The 22111-nt window shown below is 38.2% G+C and overlaps 1 protein-coding gene across 1 annotated transcript; it reads right to left on the minus strand.

The window, feature by feature from the left end:
• Positions 1 to 15920: 15920 nt before the first annotated feature.
• Positions 15921 to 17150, minus strand: LOC147505443 (Pentatricopeptide repeat (PPR) superfamily protein). The gene has a single exon (XM_086604136.1). The coding sequence runs from the start codon at positions 17103 to 17105 to the stop codon at positions 16092 to 16094; it is 1014 nt and encodes a 337-aa protein (XP_086460262.1). The 5' UTR covers positions 17106 to 17150; the 3' UTR covers positions 15921 to 16091.
• Between the last annotated feature and the right edge of the window lie 4961 nt (positions 17151 to 22111).

Raw genomic sequence — 22111 nt, forward strand, 5'->3', positions numbered from 1 at the left:
GATGATGGAGAAACTGAGAGTGAAGAAACACTCGCGGTAACAAATTTGCATCTCAATTTTTCATTTCATTTTAATATGCATCAAAATTTAATTGTTTCATGTGTTCTTGTGACAATTTTGGGTATGCACGCACTGCTGTGCATACCTAAATTCGTGAACACCCGAATTTAGGTATGCATCGACAATTGTGCACACCAAATTTGCATGTGTTCTATGCTTATTCTTAACATTTCTTTTGCCTATTCATAACAAAGCTTATTTGCCTGTTCATATGAGTATTTTGGTAGAGTTGGAAAAAAAATCATGGTATGCACAGTTATCAGTGCATACTATAAATTTGTATTGCTATTTTGCTCAGTTGAAAAAATCATGGTATGCACAGTTATGAGTGCATACATCAAATTTATAATGTTGTTTCTCGCTCAGTTGAAAAATAATAACGGTATGCACAATTATCAATGCATACTATAGATTTGTATTGCTATTTTGCTCAGTTGAAAAAATCATGGTATGCACAGTTATGAGTGCATACATCAGATTTATAATGTTGTTTCGCTCAGTTGAAAAAAAATCACAGTATGCACAGTTATTAGTGCATACTATAGATTTGTATTGCTATTTTGCTCAGTTGAAAAGATCATGGTATGCACAGTTATGAGTGCATACATCATATTTATAATGTTGTTTCGCTCAGTTGAAAAAAAATCACGATATGCACATTTATCAATGAATACTATAGATTTGTATTGCTATTTTGCTCAGTTCAAAAAATCATAGTATGCACAGTTATGAGTGCATACATCAGATTTATAAATGCTTCTTCAATACTTATGCAGGAACTCAAAAGGAAAAACATGATGGAGAAGTCAAACAACGCTAGCATATTGTTTGAAAACTAACAAAATGTCCTGTTGTAAAACAAAAAGGGACACTAATAAAGGCCATTAATGAGTGTATTCAAAGGGAGGGGAATGTGATGGCTCAGCTCATTAAAGAAAATAAAATAGCCATTGGTGATTGTCCTCAACAGGAAACAACGTAAGTACTTTAATAATCCATGAAATTAGCATCTTTTGAAAATCATTCTTTGACTATTATTTTGTTATAAATTATAACTTTGTTTTCTCTATAATGCAATGTAGCACTGATTGCGAATTGTACATATACAAGTTGATGGAATATGTAGTGAAAGGTAAGACTAATCATTTCAAAGAATTCACCCAAGAAGACACACTTTGGATGCGAGGTGACTTTGCAGTCCGCTTACTCAATGACCCTCCAAGAAGCTAGAATTTGCTATCACAACAGACAATGGAATCCTATTGTAATAAAGAGTTTGAGGAACAACTCTTGTTGGAGGTTGAAAGAGTGGAAGAAGAAGAAAGGAAGAAACATGAAGAAGAAGAAAGGAAGAAATAGGAAGAAGTAAGCGAAATTCGATACGAACACAGGAATTTGATTGTGGAAATGTATATTGGCTGAATGGATGAAATTGTAGTTGAAAATGTTAGTTGCAATTTTCAAGTGTCACTGATGTATGTTTTTGTTGGATAATGAATTTGAGTTGAAAACAAGTACTTTTTTAATGAATGTTACAATCTTTAGTTTCCATTATATATTTTTCTTTTAGTGAATTTAATTCATGCAACTTAATATAGTATAAGTATTGATTGTGCATTAACCAAGTCTACATGCATGTTGTGGCTTTGTACAAAACAAACAAAAAAAAATCTCTGGTGCATACCATGTCAGTGCAGGATACATTGTTTCTGAATTAACTGGTAATGTTTCAACCACACTACTTGTCTCTCCTCATGGATTTGCTTCAATGCAGCTTGAGATGGTTGTGTGTATATTTGCTTCAATGCAGCTTGAGATGGTTGTGTATGTATTGTGGTCATTGACAATTAGTTTTTGTTGATGAACTACCACCACCAAAAGGCAAAAATTGTCAATGCACACCCAAAAAAGGGTATGCACTAAAGTCCGTGCATACCCCTTCAAGTGTGCACTGAAAATTGTGCATACCCTCTCACATACAAAAATAATGTAGACTCACAGGGGATGAAATTCCAAGATAGATACGTAAAAAAAAAATGGAACCAACAAACTAAAATAAACTTTTATTGAATTCTGACAGAATATCCAATAGAGAATCATTTATGTTTACTTGAATGTATATGCAACTTCCTCTATGTTTACTGACATTGGAAAAAAAATAATTGCAACATCAGAATGCCTCACTCCTTTCCCCCTCATTCCACTGCCCCTCATTCCTTTGGTCTGCATTCCTTTCCCCAGTGCAAGTCTTGCAATTGTGGATGTCCGTCGAATGACATTTTCTGCACTTATGACGCTTGTTGCGCATCAAACCCGTATTCTCAATTCTCTTAGAACATGGTCTGCCAAGATCCCTCTTGACATTTGGTGGAGCACCTGAAGGAAGTCAGGGATCTCCTGTGGCATTTCATGGTTATCTATAACACTAATACCATGAGAGTAGCAATTAGAAAATGATGAGGTGTGGAATACAATATGGATACAATTGCAATTGCATGAATATAAGGGAAACCGTACGTCTATCTTCCAATTATTACAAGTGCAGTCTCTAGATATCAAGTCAACACGATACTCACTACTCTTTGAAATCACTTGGACCACATACTCATCAAACCTTATCACATCCAAAGACCTTGCTTTCTCAATCCTCTAGGCTAACATCAGTTCCATTTGAGGACAAAGAATGGTAGCCCAACCCTTATAATCCTTCCTCTGCTCAGTCGTCATACTCATCATTTTCTTTCTAATTTGATCTAACATGGAGGTGATGGGGAGAAAACGCTCGTCTTTTACCCAACTATTGAAACACTCTGCTAATGAAGAGCACATCTCCCCATATCTTGACGAAAACATGAATTTGCCCAGTTCTCCAAAGGAACTCTAGCTAAAATTCTATCCACATGATCACCACCAATTGTTCGAAGCTCAATCATTTTCTCTTGAAACTTGTCGTGTGTGGGAGCATATGCACAATTGGAGAATAACTTAACTAAGTGTCTACTAATTGAACCAGTCTTTGACAAAGTAGCTCTCAAGTTGTTCTTCAAGTGCCAAAGATAGAAACTATGATACGAACCTGGGAAAACTAGAGGAATGTTAACAAGCAGCCCATGGTGTCAATCGCTTACAAATGTATACCTCCTCTCGTATCCAAAAGCCCCTTTAAACTTATCAAGAAACCAATACCAATTAGCTTCATCTTCACTATCAACTACACCCATGGCCAAAGGATATAAACCTAAATAAATAAAGAACACAGTATCAACTTTTACAATAAAATGTTAAGGTGTGCACAAACATCTGTGCATGCCTTACCCCAGACAGTAAACAATAAGGAAAACAATTGAACTAAAATAGCAAATGCATACCTTGATCACCATTCTTCGCAGTTGCCACCATCAAGCAACCTTTGTACTTTGTACTTAGGAATGTTCCGTCTAAATACACCATAGGACGACAATACTTGAATCCATGAATGCAAGCCTCAAAGGCTATGAATACCTACTCAAACTTACACATCTCCTTATTTATTTGTAGTTCAACACAATTCCCAAGGTGTCTTCTCGCCAACTCCTCTGTATACCAGACCAACTGGTAGTAAGAAATACCTTCCTCACCATACAACTCCTTTAAAGCCAATTATTTCCCCATATAGGCAACATGATTCTTAACAGTCAACCCATACTCATTTTTAAAGTAACGAATTATCATCCTCACCGGCATTGAAGGTGTATCACTTACAGAATCCATAATCAAACTTTTCACAAGATTACTAGTCATTGGAGGATTATTATAGTCTTTACATGCAAACCCGCAAGTATGAATAAGGTTTATTTTCCTAATTGCAAATGCACCAAAATTATCTGAAGCATGGATTAACCATAAACAATTTGACTCCAATCGCTTCCCACAAATAGATGTAACTCTGTACTCATCATTCTTAGTGAACTTATACTTAATATACCTAGTGGCAATAGAAAACTCGAGAACTTTCAAAAAAATTCAGCCGCACCTAATTCAAACCTCTGCCCAACATCCCCACTTAAATTATACACCCAAGCAATTGTCTTATACTCGCCATTCCCACAAGCACCAACCACCAATGAGTTTGAGCTACTAGATTCACCCGCATCATAGCTACTACAAGCAAGAGCAGGAACACTACAACCAAGAGCAGGCACGTTACAAGCAACTTTAACCTCCACATTTAACTCTTTCTTTGCAAAGCAATAACATGCCAAAGAATGTATCTCTGCATCGGTTTCAATCATGTTGTCCTTGCCATCGTGGAAAAAAGACAAATTAAAGGAATTCGAACCCAAATCATACAACTTGTCACTAAATTCATGTTTAAGATCATCCAAACAAGTTTCCAACCTGATACGAATGTACAACGAACTGCCTTTATAACAAAAAACACCCACCACACTAAAGTCCATAACACTGCAAAATCAAACAACCACACATATATCATTAAAAAAAAATGTGGTATGCACAGTTGTTAGTGCATACTTAAAAAATTAGATCCATGAAGAGATTTAAATACAGGACACAACTTGGCGCAAATGAGCCACGTATATAAGATAGTTAACAAAAAAAAACAATTAAAAATCCTTCCAATTCAACAAACAAATAAAATGAATCAAAACAAAAATGAATCTAATCAATTTCAATTTGAATAATAAAGTTGAGACAAACCTTCAAATCAAATCGAATGAAATGTAGAATCTCTAGATTCAGCTTTAATCTTCAATAAAAAACGATCGATCTTGTGTTTCCTTTTTGCTTCGCTTGGCTTCACTCGATGGTTTCTCCAATTTTTATGTTTCTAGTTCAAATGAATGACTTATATACGAAGCATAGAAGGGTATAATTGGAACAAAAAGAAAATAAAAAGTCAAGTCAATATGGACTTGTCCTTTTGAATGATTAAAAACAAAAACCAGTTTTATTAGTGATTAACACGTCTAACTTGTCATAACCAATGATTTGTAAATCCAGCTGGTTTTATTAGTGATAAAAACTGGAATTAGGGCCTTTTGGTTTATTTCTTGTTTTTTCTTTACCCCTCATATATGTACAAAACTATCTAAGCAATGCAAGGCTAAGGAGCCATTCAACTGACCTTAGCGGGGGTGGTACACTTGGACTAGAGGAAGATTAGAGAGGTTGAGGAACAGATAATTAATGCCCAAAACAAGAATTCACCTAGAGACGCTCCAGAGGAACAATGAGTAGATCACAACTATATGTTTACGAGGAATGAATCCGTGCATTGGTACACTGGTGAGGGTATGAATGAGACTGAAAGCAACCAGGATGGTTTGTTGTTCCGATACCAGCAATACCATGACGCGACTGCCAGGGGTGGCCTTGAGACTTTGAGGGCCCAAGCCGAGTTCCAACTGTGTGGCCCTATCTAAAATATTAGTCCTAAATGTTTTTGTACCAACTAGGCTATATAAAGATGACTAATTGCAGAACACCTCGTACGATTTATTACCAATGTTAGTCATGGGGTGGGTTGAACAATCTATTGTTGATTCAATTGCTATCATTAGGTATAAACTAGAATATAATTAAGGTTTGTAAAAGAGATCGAGTGAATATTTGAGTGGCCAGTTTATCCAATTAGAGAGTTTTAACTTTCAATGAGACGGTGGTGAGGTTATGCTAATGGGAGAGGTGGAAGAATAGAGGGGTATAATATATAATATAATTTTTTAAAGGCCGGTGAGTTTATAGATGTAACAAGGGGAGAATATTAATACTCTAAAGTTATTGTTTAATAGTACCAAGAACATAAAATTGTACGCCCAAATTAGCAGCTAATTTGATGCCAATTTAGAGTTGGTTATTGCATTTAGGGTCAACTACCAATTACATTAAAGATGTATAATAATTAGAGCATACAATCGGAATTAGAACAAATTTAGGCATTTTATTTAAATGCCCAAGTCTTATCTCAAAATTAAAGTTTGGCCCCCAAACTTTAACTGTAAATTAGAGTTTGGTCCTAAGGGTAAATATGTCAATATATAAAATATGGATGGGCAACTGTCAATATTTGCCCAAATGCAAATAAACAATCAATTGGTGACCAACTGCAAATTATCCAATTAAAATTTTTCCCAAAAGCTAAATAAAAGAAGCATTCTGATTATAACTATATTGATTGGCACTTTTGCAATCGTTCCCATCATTACTACTACTACTACTATTGCCATCACTACCATTACCACCCATGCCTTTTCCATTATTACCAAACCACCCACCATTGTAACCACCATTGTTGGAAAGCTTTATATATATGTTGGGATTTACGGATAGGGATATATTAGTGACATTTTGATGGAATTGGGTGATGCAGTGGAAGCAAATGAATGAGGGGGTGTTTAATTTGTTGATATGTAATGACGACGTGTTTGATTTGTGGAATTGGAACGAAGGGGGGTAATTTTTAGTGGGTTGGGTAGTGGGGTGTAACGTTAAGCAACGAGTTCCATTAGAGAAGGTGGTGGTAGTGGCGGTTGTACAACCCCTCAAAATGGACTGATGTTGAAGAAAGGAAGGCAAGGGTAGAACGGCCAATAATGCAAATATGGATGTTAGCCAAACAAAATCAAGATGGATTGGGTAGTTAAGTGTTAGTTGCCAAATCATGGGGGGTTCATTCAAAAGCAAGACAAACTATGAGCTGGGTGCTATGCTGGATGTCAGATGTCAGATGTCATTTTGTGTTTTGTTTACTCTTTTGTGTTGGGTTCATTTTGTATTTGTCGTATCTAGTTGACAATGGGAATGACTCTGTAGGTATGACTCTGATTTGGGGAATGAATATGTTATTTTGGTCAGTTAAAGTGCACAAGTTGTTCATTAGACCCTTGTTTATTGTTGCTCCATAACATTTTATTGACCACTAGATAACTGACATTCTGACATTAGAGAACTAAACTCCATACAAAGCAACTCAGTTGCTCTTTATACAAGAATTAGGGACATGACAACCCTTGCATAACTTACAGACTTCACAGAGCTCATCTTCTTCCTTACACAGGTTACACACTTCTGAGTCAACCTTCTTGTCAAAGTAAATCCATTCCACTGCATTACAGCCTTCCTGATAACACTTGAGGTACTTGAACTACAAAGTGCCTTCTTTCATATGACCTAGTACCACTCTAATAAATCCACAACACCAAGAACGAGGGCAGTTGACAAGAGTCGAATGATAATGTGTAAGAACAGTGTTTAAATCATGTTTGTCAATATTCATTCTCTCTAAATATGTTGTTGAAGGAGAGTAATCGTTTTCGATCCACTCTTGTTCCTTACGCACTTAATAGTAAATCTAGAATAAACTAAACTATTCAACTGGATGAGAGTAATATTGTGCAGTGAAAATAGTAAATTAAATATGCTAAAATAGTAAATTGATGATATAAGAAAGATATAGAGAGAGGGGTAAATCCACCACTTGATTCGATTGGCTATTAGTTTAGTCATCGAATCGATTGTCTTGATCCCTAACAAACCTATGATTATCTCTAATCATAGTTTTGCTAGCTAGAGAGATAACACCCCTAAAAATCTCTTTGATGGGGTTTCTAATCTCTAGTCCATCGTTATGAGGTTTATCTCTAAACCACATCCAATGGACTTGAAATGCTTATTTAAAACAATAACCATTCTATTTAACAATCATCATCTCGTGGCTTTGCTTCATTATCCCCCTCTACTGGAGGTTTATCCTCGAGTCATCGGATTCATAATTAATATGCAATGAAATAAAGACATCATAAATAAAGAACTCGAATTGAATATATAACTAAAGCTTTATTGAATGGGTTTTAATGGTGGTGATAAGTAGAAAAACTGTTAAGTTACTTTTGGATAGTTGATCTATGATGCTTAAACAATACATAAGGAAGGAAAAACAATAAATTGAATACTCTCTAAATCATGAGATATAGAGGAGTAGTCGTATTCGATCCACTCTAGTTGTACGTTAGCTACTTGAATGCATATTTAGATTGCTAAACTATTTTACTAATGAGAGTACTAAAATATCAAAACAGTAGATTTAATAATAGAAAACAGTGAATTGATAATATGAGAAGAGATTAGAGAGGGGTTAATCCACTACACAACTTGATTGGCTATTAGTTTAGTCATCGAATCGCCTTTCTTGATCCATAGTAAACAACCTACATCTCTATAGTCACTGTTTGACTAGCAAGAGAGATTAGCACCCCCAAAAATCTCTTTGATGGGGTTTCTAATCTCTAGTTCTCTGTTATGAGCTTTATCTCTAGACACTCACAACGAAGAACTTGAAGTTCTTATGCAAAACAATCATAAAATTAACTACTAATTATTCTCACGTGGCTTCATAAACCCCCTCTAATGGATGTTTAACCTTGTGTTATTGGATTCATACTAACTACACTAATAATATAAGACATAATGTAAAAGAACTTGAATTTGAATTGAATTGAGAAATCTTAGTTGCTAAGGTTTAATGAAGGCTGCTAACCCTAATTCTAAACTAAAAGAAAGAAAACCTAATTAAAACTAAACTACTAAAAGGTTAAGGATGCTAAGCATGTAAGAGTTTAGCCTTAACCCTCTTTATATAGGAGAGGGTTAGGGTTACATTTTTATGCATGGGCCAAATAGGGGACTTTGGGCATCTAATGTGAGCCCAAAGTCTATTAGGTTAAGTAAAAAAAAAAAGGCCACAACTGTTGGAAATTACTTTAGTGCTCTTTTGGTTCTTTTTTACAACTCTGATTGGGCCAAGGCTAGGTCCATTGGAAAGAATATTCTGAGACGGTCGTTTTGACATAAACTAGGCCCAATTCCAAGGACTGAGTCCAAAGATACACCCATTTGAAGTTCTAATGGCATTTCATTTTTTTTTCTACTCGAATTGACTTTGACTTCCCAGCTTTGATTGAGCTTGAAAAAAGTTTTTCTTCATGATTCTTGAGATTTAAACGTATAACTTTTATAGCAATCAGCTTCAAGTCTTGAAATACACAAAAACACTTAAACAGTGCTAACTCTCATTTATTATAAACATAATTGGCCTAAATAGAATACTATTAAGGGATTTAAACTACACACTTTGGGTGCTTATCACACCACCCCCAAACAACATTTTGCTTACCCTCAAGCAAAGATGAGAAATAAAAACATATAAGTGACCAAAAATGCAGTCCTAACTAATCTCGTTTCACGGAGTGCGATTGCATTGACCATATGCAGTAAGGCCTTCAACCACTAGGAATTCCCTAGTGGACGAGTTATAACCTCGGGAGAGTTTTCCAGAAAAGATACTTGCAAACTTTATTTATACTGCAATGACTAAGAGATAAAAGCAATATTTCCTAATTAATCTCGGATATCTATACATCTCAATAACGATAAAATAAGAACAATTCTTTTGAATCCTAAGCTAATACACGCATAATAATCAAATCATCTAAAGATAAACATGCATGCAATGAACTATGTTATGAAATACAATGGCAGGTCCGTTTTTGAAACTTTGGAATATTGTCCCTAAGTAGGTCCTCACAAGGAATGTGGCAAGACACAAACACTCTAATTTTTCCACTCAAGTTTTGGTCACTCCAGTGTATAGTGGGCACACGTTTCCTCAGAATTTTAATGACGTCCAAAGGAGCCGAGGTTGATCAATCACATCTATCACTTACTATCACACCAAATTAATCCTAATTGAGCTAGAGGTCTTTATTAGGAGATACGGAGCTGAGGTGATGGTTTAAGAAAAAATGGAATGGATATTCAAATAAACAAGTCTGAGATAATAGGGCTTCAATTACGTGTAACTAGAGAAAACATTGTTCTTACTTTTGCTTCTACACTTAGTTTCCATCTTTAGCCATTTTGTTTTGGTTTTTGACTCCTTTGATTATGTTTTTTTTTGGAGTTCTAACTTTTAATTTTATTCCAATTTTATTTTTTTCTTTTCTTTTTTTCTTTTCTTTTCTTTGGATGGAAACTTCTTTTCTGAAGCAACAAACTAATTTTTGTTTTCCACAGGTCTTTCTCTTTATTTTCCTTACTTCATCCTATTTCTCAGACTCATTCAAGATGGGTAGGCATATTTTTATTTTTATTAGTTTTAAAGATGGGTAAAAGATTTGTGGTTGTGAAAAGGCTAAATGAAATGGCTCAGTGGGGTAGCAGATAATTACTTATAGGTATGATATTTTAGCTATATCGATCCAAAGATGGCCTAAATTCTCACTTAGGATATGGTATGGTGATCAAGCAAGTAGATGTGTGATTTCCTTACTCATATTATACTTCTCCTTTGTGTCATCACTCAGAAACTCACTCATATAAGGCTTTTAGGCTAGATTCTCATAGGATATGTACAATTAAGTAGTCTAACCTAGGTCTCAGAAAAATACTATCAAGTACACTCATATATGCTCATGCAAGATATTAATGAAAAGATGCAATGCCGCTATTTTGCGTGTAAAATAAGTCAAGATGATTGCTAGAAGAGTTTTATGTTTAAAGCCCAAGAATCAAGAAGAAAAAACATTTTCAAGCCCAGTCAAAGCTGGGAAGTCAATATCAATTCGGGTAGAAAAATAACATAAAAGTCAACAAAACTTCAAATGGGCGTATCTTTGGACTCGGGTCTTGAAATTGGGCCTACTTTATGTCAAGACGACCGGCTTGGAATAAGTTTTCCAATGGACCAGCCTTATCCCAATTTGAGCTGTAAAATTAGACAAAGGGCACTGAAGTAATTTCTAACAATTGTGGCCTCTTTAGACTTAACCTAATGGAAAGACCCCAAAGTCCCCCTTTTTTACCCATGCACAAAAATATAACCCTTAACCCTCTCCTATATAAAGAGGGTTAAGGCTAAACTTATTCACTCCTCTCCTTATTAGTTTAGTTTAGTTTAGCTCTCTCTCTCTCTCTCTCTCTCTCTCTCTCTCTCTCTCGTTTTAGTTTAGTTTAGTTTATTAGTTTTAGATTGTAGCCTCCATTAAAACCTTTCAATTCAATTTCAATACAAGTTTTTTTACATTATGTCTTCTATTAATTGTGTAGTTAATTTAAATCCAATTACACAAGGCTAAACCTCCATTAGAGGGGGTTTATGAAGCTACGTGAAAATGATTAGTTTTTAGTAATTATCATAGTTGCAAGAGTTTCAAGTCTTTAGTTGTGAGTTTCTAGAGATAGAACTCATAACAAAAGGGCTAGAGATTAGAAACCCCATCAAAGATATTTGTGGGGGTGTTAATCTCTCATGATAGTGAAATCTTGATCCGAGAGGACTTGGTATTCACTAGGGATAAACAAACGATTCGATATATAGCTAACTAATAGCTAACTAATAGCCAATTGATATATAGCCGCTCATCATTTAAATCTACTATTTTAACATCTTAGTTTATTGTTTTACCATCTCATATTACTCTCTCATTAGTTAATAGTAGTTTATTCTAGATTCATTTTAAGTACGTGCAAGCAAAAGTGGTTCGAACACGACTACTCTGCTCTTACCAACATGTTTAGAAACTATTAATATATTAATTGATTAGCATGTTTTAGTACTGTTTTAACTACTATTTTAACACTATCAAAACTTGGTTATCACTAACTGTTAGATGGATAGTAAAATATGTTATTGAGCTTACATGTATGAATCGAATCTATCAGGTTGGGAAGGTTGAGCTGCCACGGGTTATGTAACAAGAACTATCTCACGTTGATTATTAACGGGTGGATTTTGATAGTTGTTATTTACCGGGACTAGACTTCTATTATTATTATAATTACCTTGCCTTTGTGCTTGCCTTGGTTGAAATTGGTTATAGTTATTGGTGAGCCTAACATTTTGATTATTAAAACCTGGAGGTGCGGCTTGATGGTGATTATTACGCTAACTAAAATTAAGATTTTGTTTTCAAGGTGCGTTAGGAATATTAAAAGCACAAACATCTTCTGGTTGTGGTGGTGGTTGTTCATAGGCAAGAGGACAATAATGATCAAAATGCTCAAGACTAAAACAAAAATTACAACGAGGAGAGTTTACATTCATAACAGGAGTGGATTTCACTTCATGTTTATTTACAGAGAGGGCATCTACCTTACGAGTGAGGGATTCAATTAAAGTTCTAAGTTCAGGATCTGGTTTAACCTCAAACATACTAGCTGCCTTAGCTGTAGAAGAAAAAGGGGTGGAGCGGGAGTAATCGTTACCTCCCCAGTTGTTACTTTTCTTGGATTGATTATCTAAGAAATTATAAGCATTTGTGGCTCCTTTACTTAGGAAATTTCCTCCGTTCATGATATCTAAAGTCTCTTTATGGTGTTGGGATAGGCCTTTGAAAAAGGCACAAACTAGTGTGTCTTTACCAAGATTATGAGAGGGACATTCTACTAGAAGATCAGTGAAATGATTCTAAGCCTCAGAAAAGGATTCTTGAGTCTTTTGTCGAAAGAAATGAATATTTTGAAGCATCTCATCAGTTTTCTGTGGTGGGTAAAATTGTTCCATAAATAGTTCAACTAGTTTTTCCCATGTGTCGATAGAGTTCAACTTTTGTGTTGTTAGCCAAGCAGCCGCTTTGTCAGCTAGGGTGAAAGAAAACACCCTGAGCTTTATTTGTTCAGGTCTTACGTTAGGATGATGAAATGTAGTAAGAACTTGTTGTATCCTACATAAGTGTTGATAAGGCTTCTCATGGTCTAACACATAGAAAACAGGTAGCATATTAAATATATTGGGGGGGATTCTAAAATCTCCCATAGTATCTGCAAGAATTATGTAAGACTCATGTCTATCATTTAAAGCCTTGTAAAAATCAGAGAGGGGTCACTCTGCTATTTCTTCACCCATTGCTACAAATGTAGTGGTGGTGGTGGGTGTAGGTGGTTTGTGTGTGGTGATTGGTGAATTCTAGATAGGCGATTATTTTTGCGTCTACGATAAACTAATATAGCAGGTTTATGCATTCCAGATCTTAATCTCATACAAGTTTTAGGTTTAATATATAATTCCTAGTGAGCATGCAAAAATTATTTGATTATTACTATAAATAGAATCCTTTTATAGTAGATTCGATGATGTAGAGAGGTGTTACCTGGACTGTCCTTGCTACGCGTATAAATAGTGTCTTCAATAGCCTTGAAGCACGTCTATGTTACTTGAACAATTGTCACGAGTACTGGTATAGATTCATGGGGTGGATTGCAAAGTCCTATAAAAATATTAACCTTATTAGTTCAAGAGTTTTAAAAATTAGGGTAAGGCTTTTTACTATGGGTTTCGTGTTGGGCCTGGATGTCAAGGCCTGTGAAACTGGCTTTGGTAGTGAGTGGGCTTACTAATTTAGCTAAGATTAATTAATTTTTTTGTATTTTTGTATCAAACCAACGGCCAGGTTACTTAAGAATTGAGGGAGGTTGTCCGTGCGTGCACGTTCCTTAATTAGAGAACCCCAATTCTTTTAGTTTTCTAGACACCGTATAGAATGAAAAATTAATTAAAAATTTTGTAGTTGGTAGCGTACGAGTATTGTATTGTACTCGTGAGATAATATTGCAGTTAATATAAAAATATTAATTTAATTTAATTAGCATAGAGATGATGGCCGCTTATAGGTATATAGGTATTAGGTCAGGTCACAACTAAGGCACAGAGTGCGGGGCGCGCTCTTTAAAGGCAAATATGAGGCGCGTGCGCGGTCACAAGTGAATAACTAAGGGTGAAATTTTTAGGGTCAGGTCACGGGAGGACAAGGAGTTGGTTTCGCAACTCGTATGCACTCAGACAGTAGCAGAAAAATTTCAAGAAATTACGAACAGTGTTTTCAGTGTTTTGTTTTCGAACAATAAAAATAGTTTTTCTACCTAAACATGCGTAGCATAAACGAACTAGATGTCAGCGGCGCCATTGATAAGTAGAATAACTGTACAGTTACTTTTGGACAGTTGATCTATGATGCTTAAACAGTAGATAAGGAAGGAAAAACAGTAAATTGAATACTCTCTAAATCATGAGATATAAAGGAGTAGTCGTGTTCGATCCATTCTAGTTGTACGTTAGCTACTTGAATACATATTTAGATTGCTAAACTATTTTACTAATGAGAGTACTAAGATATCAAAATAGTAGATTTAATAGTAGAAAACAGTGAATTGATGATATGAGAAGAGATTAGAGAGGGGTTAATCCACCACACGATTCGATTAGCTATTAGTTTAGTCATTGAATTGCCTTTCTTGATCTCTAGTAAAGCAACATATATCTCTATAGTCATTGTTTGACTAGCAAGAGAGATTAGCACCCCCCGCAAATATTTTTGATGGGGTTTCTAATCTCTAGTTCTCCGTTATGAGCTCTATCTCTAGACACTCACAATGAAGAACTTGAAGTTCTTATGCAAAACAATCGTATAACTAACTACTAATCATCCTCACGTGGCTTCATAAACCCCCTCTAATGGAGGTTTAGCCTTGTGTCATTGGATTCATACTAACTACACTAATAATATAAGACATAATGTAAAAGAACTTGAATTTGAATTGAATTGAGAAAGCTTAATTGCTAAGGTTTAATAGAGGCTACATTGCTAACCCTAATTCTAAACTAAAAGAAAGAAAACCTAATTAAAACTAAACTTCTAAAAGGTTAAGGATGTTAAGCATCTGAGAGTTTAGCCTTAACCCTCTTTATGTAGGAGAGGGTTAGGGTTATATTTTCATGCATGGGCCAAAAAAGGGGACTTTGGGCATCTAATGTGAGCCCAAAGTCCATTAGGTTAAGTCTAAAGAGGCCACATCTACTGGAAATTACTTCAGTGCCCTTTCTGTCCTTTTTTACAGATCTGATTGGGGATGGGGTGCTCAACAACTATCTTACAGCAGTCGTTGGATTAGGGAGCCAGGATGTCAATACGTGTCGGGTAAATTGAAATTTTGATTTTGAGTTTTTTTGTGTGGGCACGAGCAAAGCATGTGAGGGGTAGTTTGGCCATTTTGAAAATGCACAACGCTAGACACACAACAATAGATGGTCAAACCTGGTCAACGACAGTCTAGGTCAACTAACGGTAGGGAACCTAAAGCTAATAAACGAAACACTTTGGATCTAACGCAAATACCCCTATTATTGGGAGGACCTAAACCTAAATCACTCTAAAAAAATCTAACAAATAATTGTGGAGCACTTTTTCAAACTTTGAGGATATTTTACATAATATAAAAATCTAACAAATAATTGTGGAGCACTTTTTCAAACTTTGAGGATATTTTACATAATATATTCTACTTCCAAGTTCCACTCTAGATTTTGCAAACAATTAAAGTTGTTAGCTGAAGGCAAGGTGAGTGTAGTTGAAATCTAGTTTTTTTAATTTTTGTGTTTTCTTTCTATAAAAACTAGCACACTACGCCATGTAAAGCAATAGAGACGCAACTATTGTAGGTAAACAAAAAAATGCTACATAATGACCATCTAAGTAAACGATCGAAATCTAGGCACACTAAGCCAAACAAAATCCTCACCAGCGGTCATCCTAAAGCAATACGTCTATATTCACACATATCATGTAGCAACCCAACAACGCTTGTTCTAAAGGCAAACCAGGGATTAAATTAGTAAAATGATAGTCTTTAACGGATCCTAATCAAGAATGACCGATGTTGCTTATTTGATTCAAGATTACACTGAACACCTCAAAGCAACCTCCAGCTTAACTATTGTTGTTTCTCCTTTGTCTTATTTTAAACAAAAATAAAGTTAAAACTTCCATCTTTTCAAAATAAAAGAATTAACAAAGTCTTATTTTCCATAGTTTTTTTTTCCAGAATTAGTGAACTAAATATTTACTGTTGTATTCTAGATGGGATTGTTACATACTTATACGGTTATACCAACAAATATAAAAAAAAATTAGCACCCAAGAGGCTAAGACATCATAAACACCTAAACTTCGGAAAAGTTCTTGACAAAAGAAATGGCCCATCTAAGATCTAACATCTGCAAGTTTTTGCCGTACTAGACACGCAAATTGCCGTTTCCCAACACTTGCAAGCCCATCTAAGACTCTTTGTCTAACTCTGATATAAGGAATAAACCCCTTCTCAACCATCTGAATTACCATCTTCCCACCCAAAACAAATTCCTTTTTCTCCAAACACCCTTCAACCAACACCTCATACCCTTCAAACCCGACCCGAACACCCACTTTCTCTAACAGCTCCACCATTTCCACTGCTTTCTTTATTTCCCCATTTGCCTTCATTGCTGCCATCAACTTCACCACAGTTCCTTGTCTCAACACAACCCGGTTTTCAACCCGCACCATTTCTTTCACTAACTCAACCGCATCATTTGTCTTTTTCGCCCCACATAAAGACCCGATAACCAACCCGTAACTTTCCGAATTGGGTTCACACCCAACTTGACCCATACATTTCAAAACCCGAACCGATTCATCAAACTGATCAACAGCACAAAGAGATTGCACCAAATAATTACAAGTGTTCAAATCGGGTTTGTACCCGATAGCCCGCATAGCCGAGAGAATACCCGGGACAGAGTCATGTTTACGATAAGTAATCCACGTGGAGGAAAGAGAGAGGTGGGTTTGTTTAACGGGTGTACCACCAGAACGGAGGGTGCGCTGAAGAATTGCAAAAGTGAGTGGAAATGGGTCTGGGTTTTCAAGAGTGTGAGAAAGGAGGTAAGAGTAAGTGAGATGAGGAAGTGAACGGGGTCTAATCGGGATTAATGATTGGAGAATTTGATCAATTATTTGGGTTTTAAGGGGTTGAGTGTAAGAAGATAGGAATGAGAAGGGGTTAGGATTATTAGGGTTTAAGGAGGTGAGAATATTGGGGATTTGAGTGTAGGATTTAGACTGAATTGCTGATTGGAGTGATTCTTGTATGGTTTGTTGTGAAGAAGAAAAATTGGAGTGTAATAAAGAAAGGGGATTGGGCAGTGGAGGGCATTTTGTGAGATATCTGATTGTCATTTTCGTTGTGTTGTGTGTAAAACCGAGGAAAGACCTAAAATAAGAAGAGTGGCTGTGTTCAAAAAATGTATTATATATAGGTCGTCAGTGTCACGTGTCATCACTAGTATACATTATTACTTGCTAACCTTTTTGTTATCTCAACTCTGAAGAGGAAAGATGTATAGGACGCGTATACATGACGTAGGAGGTTAGTGGTAACAATGGGACCGGATGCGGTATAGTTGGGGGAGATAGGTTGCACAGGATCAGATCCGCGGTATCCCAACCGTTCTGGAACTGCTGCGAGACGTGGAGAGATGGAGAGCGGAACCTTAACTGCAAGGTAATTGCCGCGATACGTGGAAGGAGGAGAGACCATGGACGAGAGAAGGGGATAAAAGAGAGATCCAGAGAGAGAAGAGAGAGGGAGAGGAAAAAAGAAGAGAGAGAGACTTGTGAGATTGTAGGTTGTAATACTAGTTTATACATTTTGGCGCCGTCTGTGGGAAACTGAGAGAAAATGGCTACGGTAATGAAGAGAGGAGTAGGAAAACCTAAGAAATGACCAGTCAGATAAACCATTGAGGAAGTAGAGAGTGCTGAGATGGAAGGGGTAGGAGAAGAAGAAGTATCAGATGTGGCGGCAGATGCCACCAGACTTCTGCAGGAGGAGATAGTTAGGTTAAGAGAGGAGAATGATGAGTTGAGAAAGGAAAGGGAGATTACACGGGGTGGAACGGAGCATGGGGAGCCTAGGGGCAGTGAAGCGGAAGGAGAGAATATATAGTGCCCGCTACCGGACGTCGAACCAACAAGTGGGGCATTACTTTAGGGGGTGGTTCAAAGCTATGATCAAGAGAGATCGGGAAGTGAATCGCGTGAGCGTAAAGAGTGAACCAGAGCGCAAAGACGTATGAGGTGGCGAGTCTCATCAAAAAACTACCGGCGATTCAATATGGAATTCCAAAGTGCCTAAGAGGTTCTCTTAGCCCGTGTTTGAACGGTATGATGGGAAAAGGAGACCCCAATGATCATTTGCATCATTTTCGCAAGCAGATGCCGTTATGGCAAGAGAATAAGTATGATGGGCTTTCGTTGTATGATGTTCCCGGCTAAATTTTGCGGGGAGCGACCTGACCGGTATTATCGGTTGGCGCCGTGGAGCATAAAAGGGTTTGAAGAGCTGGAACGCGCCTTTGTTGATCACTTCATTCACCAGAAGAGAAGGGTGGTTGATATCGCGGCTCTGTTCAACATTAAGCAAAGGGCCGCAGAATCATTGAGGGAGTTTTTATGCAGATTCAAGGAGGAGACGCTGAGAGTGGAAAGTCTGGATGAACATACGGTAGTCATAGCCTTCCAGCATGGTTTGAGATTGGGAACCAGAGTTCATGAGTCTGTGTCTAAGATTGAAATTACTACGTTGCATGCCCTATATCCGAAGGTAGAGAAATACATACGATATGAGGATATAATGCAGAGAACGGCAAAGGAATAGAAGAGTTCGGGAAAGGTAGTGCAGGAGGTTGAGAAAGATGATCGAAAGGGTAAAGGTAGAATAGAGGAAAGAGAAAGAGGATCTTACAGAGGGGAGAAACGAGGGCCAGAGAGAGCACTCGACGGGCGCGTAAGAGAGGTGCGAGAGAAGGCCATACCGCGAAATGGAAGCGGACTCCTCTTAACCGACCATTAGAGGAAATCTTGACTCTAATTAAGGAGCACCAATGTTATGAGGGGCCGCGAAGTATCCCAAGGGAGATAGAAGGGAAACCATTTGCGAGTATCATCAGATTCGAAACTATGCCACGAACGAATGTTATGCCTTGAAATGGTTAGTAGAGAGGATGATTGAAAAAGGAATTCTCAGAGAGTTTGTCACTGAGGTGCGTCAAGCCGATCGAGTGCCAGCTTCGGCTAGAATTTTGAGTACGATCAATGTCATCTATAGTGGAGAGACTCTAGGGAGGAATTTACACAGGGACAAAGTAAGGAAGGCAACAAAGAAGCCCGGACAGTGAATGAGGTGGTGAGTGTACCGTGGTTAGTTAGCGGAGCCGCGACGGCCGACGGGATTATTATGTTCACCCCAAAAGATTTGAAGTCGATAATTTCGCCGCATGAGGACACCTTGGTGATTACCATAGCAATGGAGAATTATCTAGTTCGGAGGGTGTTGATAGACTGCGGCAGTTCAGTTGATTTGTTGTTTAAAGGGGCCATGGAGGAGATGAACATCGATAGAAGCCAGTTGAAGGTTCTTCAAACCAATTTGTATGGGTTCAACGGCAGTATGACAGAGCCCATAAGGGAAGTTACGCTGCCAGTGACTGCAGGCCCGTCGACGGTGTTCACTAGATTCATGGTGATGGACACTGCGTCGCAGTATAACACAATTTTAGGAAGAAAATGGATTCACAAAATGAAAGCCATTCCATCGACATATTACCAAGTGATCCGCTTCCCCACCAATGGGGGAACATATGAAATCGGGGACAAGTGGGCAGCAGTAACATCCATGCCAGATCACGGTGAAGAGTTTCGTCCGGGGAACAAAGGGGAAAGGGCCATCACAGGAACAAGGATTCGCGTAGCAACTACAGGAAGCAGCAGTGACAAAAGGGTGCGAGCCGCCGTTGGGACCGAAGACATTGGATGCTATTGAAGTAGTGAACTTGGGAGCGGAAGTTGAAGAGAAATTTACATCCATAGGGACTGACTTGCCCGAAGAATGGAAAAAGAAGCTAGTGCGGTTCTTGACAGAAAATTCAAGTGTGTTCGCGTGGGCGATTGAGGATATCGTGGGTTTAGACCCAGAGTTTGCATGCCACCATTTGCACATGAATGAAAGTGTCAAGCCGGTTAGACAAAAAATGAGAAGTTTATAGCCCAAATATGCTGAGGCTATTCACGAGGAGGTGGCACGATTGAAAGGGGCGGGGATAATAAGGGAGGTCGAATACACAGAATGGTTGTCTAACGTAGTCGCGGTCACGAAAAAGAATGGTAAGGTCAGGATGTGTGTTGACTTCACGGATGTAAATAAGGAGTGCCCAAAGGATTGTTACCCGATGCCGCGGGTGGACGAGTTAGTGGACATAACTGCAGGGTTCAAAGTGTTCTCTTTCATGGATGCGTCCATGGGGTATAATCAGGTCGCTATGCACGGCCCGGATCAGGAAAAGACCACATTCGTGGTGGAGGGTGGCACGTACTGTTACACCAGGATGCCCTTTGGTTTGAAAAATGCAGGGGCAACATTCCAAAGATTAGGAGAAAAAATGTTTCAAGGGAAGATTCGGAAGGGGATGGAGATATATATTGATGATATGGTGGAAAAGAGCATGTCGGAGGAGGAACACTTGGAAGGACTTCAGGAAACCTTTCATATACTGCAGGCACATAAACTGAAACTCAACCCCGAGAAGTGTACTTTTGGGGTAACTTCTGGAAAGTTCTTAGGTTACATAGTTACACACCGCGGTATAGAGTCAAATCCTGAACAAATCAGATCGCTGATAGAAATGTCGTCCCCACAAAATGTGAAGGAGGTGCAAAGCTTAGCAGGGATAGTAGCAGCACTTAACCGATTCATTTCAAAGTCATCGGATAAATGTCGACCACTATATTGATTATTAAGGAAAACACAAGACTTCAAGTGGACCGCGGAATGTGAAGAAGCCTTCCAAGAGTTGAAGAGTTATCTAGGGAAGGCGCCTTTATTGTCGCGACCGAAACAGGGGGAAACACTATACTTGTATTTGGGAGTTTCGGAGTACGCGGTGAGTTCGGTCTTGGTGCGCGTGGTTGACAAAGTAGAAAAGCCAGTGTACTTTCAAAGCAAGACCATGTTAGAAGCAGAGACCCGATACAGCCGAATTGAGAAATACGCTTTGGCTTTGGTATTTTCTACCCTAAAGTTGAAACCTTATTTCGAGGCACACTCAGTGATAGTAGTAACAAATCTGCCTCTCAAGCAGGCCTTGAGGGCAGAAAAGTCAGGAAGAATGCTAAAATGGGCGGTAATGCTGAGTTGCTATGAAATTCAGTACCAAATCAGAACCGCAGAAAAGGCATAAGCAATGGCAGAGGTATTGGCAGAGTTCCCAGCCGAGGACCCGACGTGGGGTGAGGAGATGGTAATGGACCACGAAGGAGAGACTAACCACGACCCATTGGACCCATGGGATGCCCGGAATGGATGAAGAGTTTTCGCGGATGGCTCTGCTACGGATACAGGGAACGGAATAGGCGTAGTCCTGGTAACTCCGGAGAATACTAGGCTGGAGAATACTCTGCTAGAAGGGAACCTGTATAGAAGAAGTTTCGAAGGACCAATGTTAAAATGCATAGGGTCGCCGCATGTTCAGGAACTGCTGGCTGAAGTGCACGACGGGGATTGTGGAAGTCATTCAGCGGGGCGAACAACCACACACCGTTTGCTCTCTCAGGGATACTTTTGGCCACACATGAAGAGAGATGCCACAGAATATGCCAAAAGATGCGCAAAATGCCAGACGTTTGCACCGCTAATTCATGTGCCGGGCCGAGCCGCTTACGGTGTGCTTTCGCCCGCGGGTCGTCGCCATGTGGGCAATGGATATAGTTGGACCGCTGCCCACGGCAAGCGGTAAAAGGAGGTTTATGTTAGCAGCAACAGATTATTTTACCAAGTGGGTTGAGGGCGTGGCGTTACAACAAGTCAAGGAAGAGAATGTGATCAAATTCCTATGGGAGAATATCATTTGCAGATTTGGATTGCCACATACAATCATAGCGGATAATGGGACACAGTTTACTGGGAAGAAAGTTCGAAATTTTCTTCACACATTCAAAGTGAAGCAAGGGTTCTCAACCCCTACAATCCGAAAGGGAACGGACAGGCCGAGGCTTCAAACAAAGTCATTATGGATAACCTTAAGAGAAAACTGGAGGAGCGGAAGGGAGCATGGGATGAACACTTACCTCATGTGCTGTGGGCATACCGAACTACACCAAGAACATCCACTAAAGAATCACCGTTCGCA

The sequence above is a fragment of the Coptis chinensis genome, chromosome 4 (genome assembly GCF_015680905.1).
Source record: "Coptis chinensis isolate HL-2020 chromosome 4, ASM1568090v1, whole genome shotgun sequence".
Lineage (NCBI taxonomy): Eukaryota > Viridiplantae > Streptophyta > Magnoliopsida > Ranunculales > Ranunculaceae > Coptis > Coptis chinensis.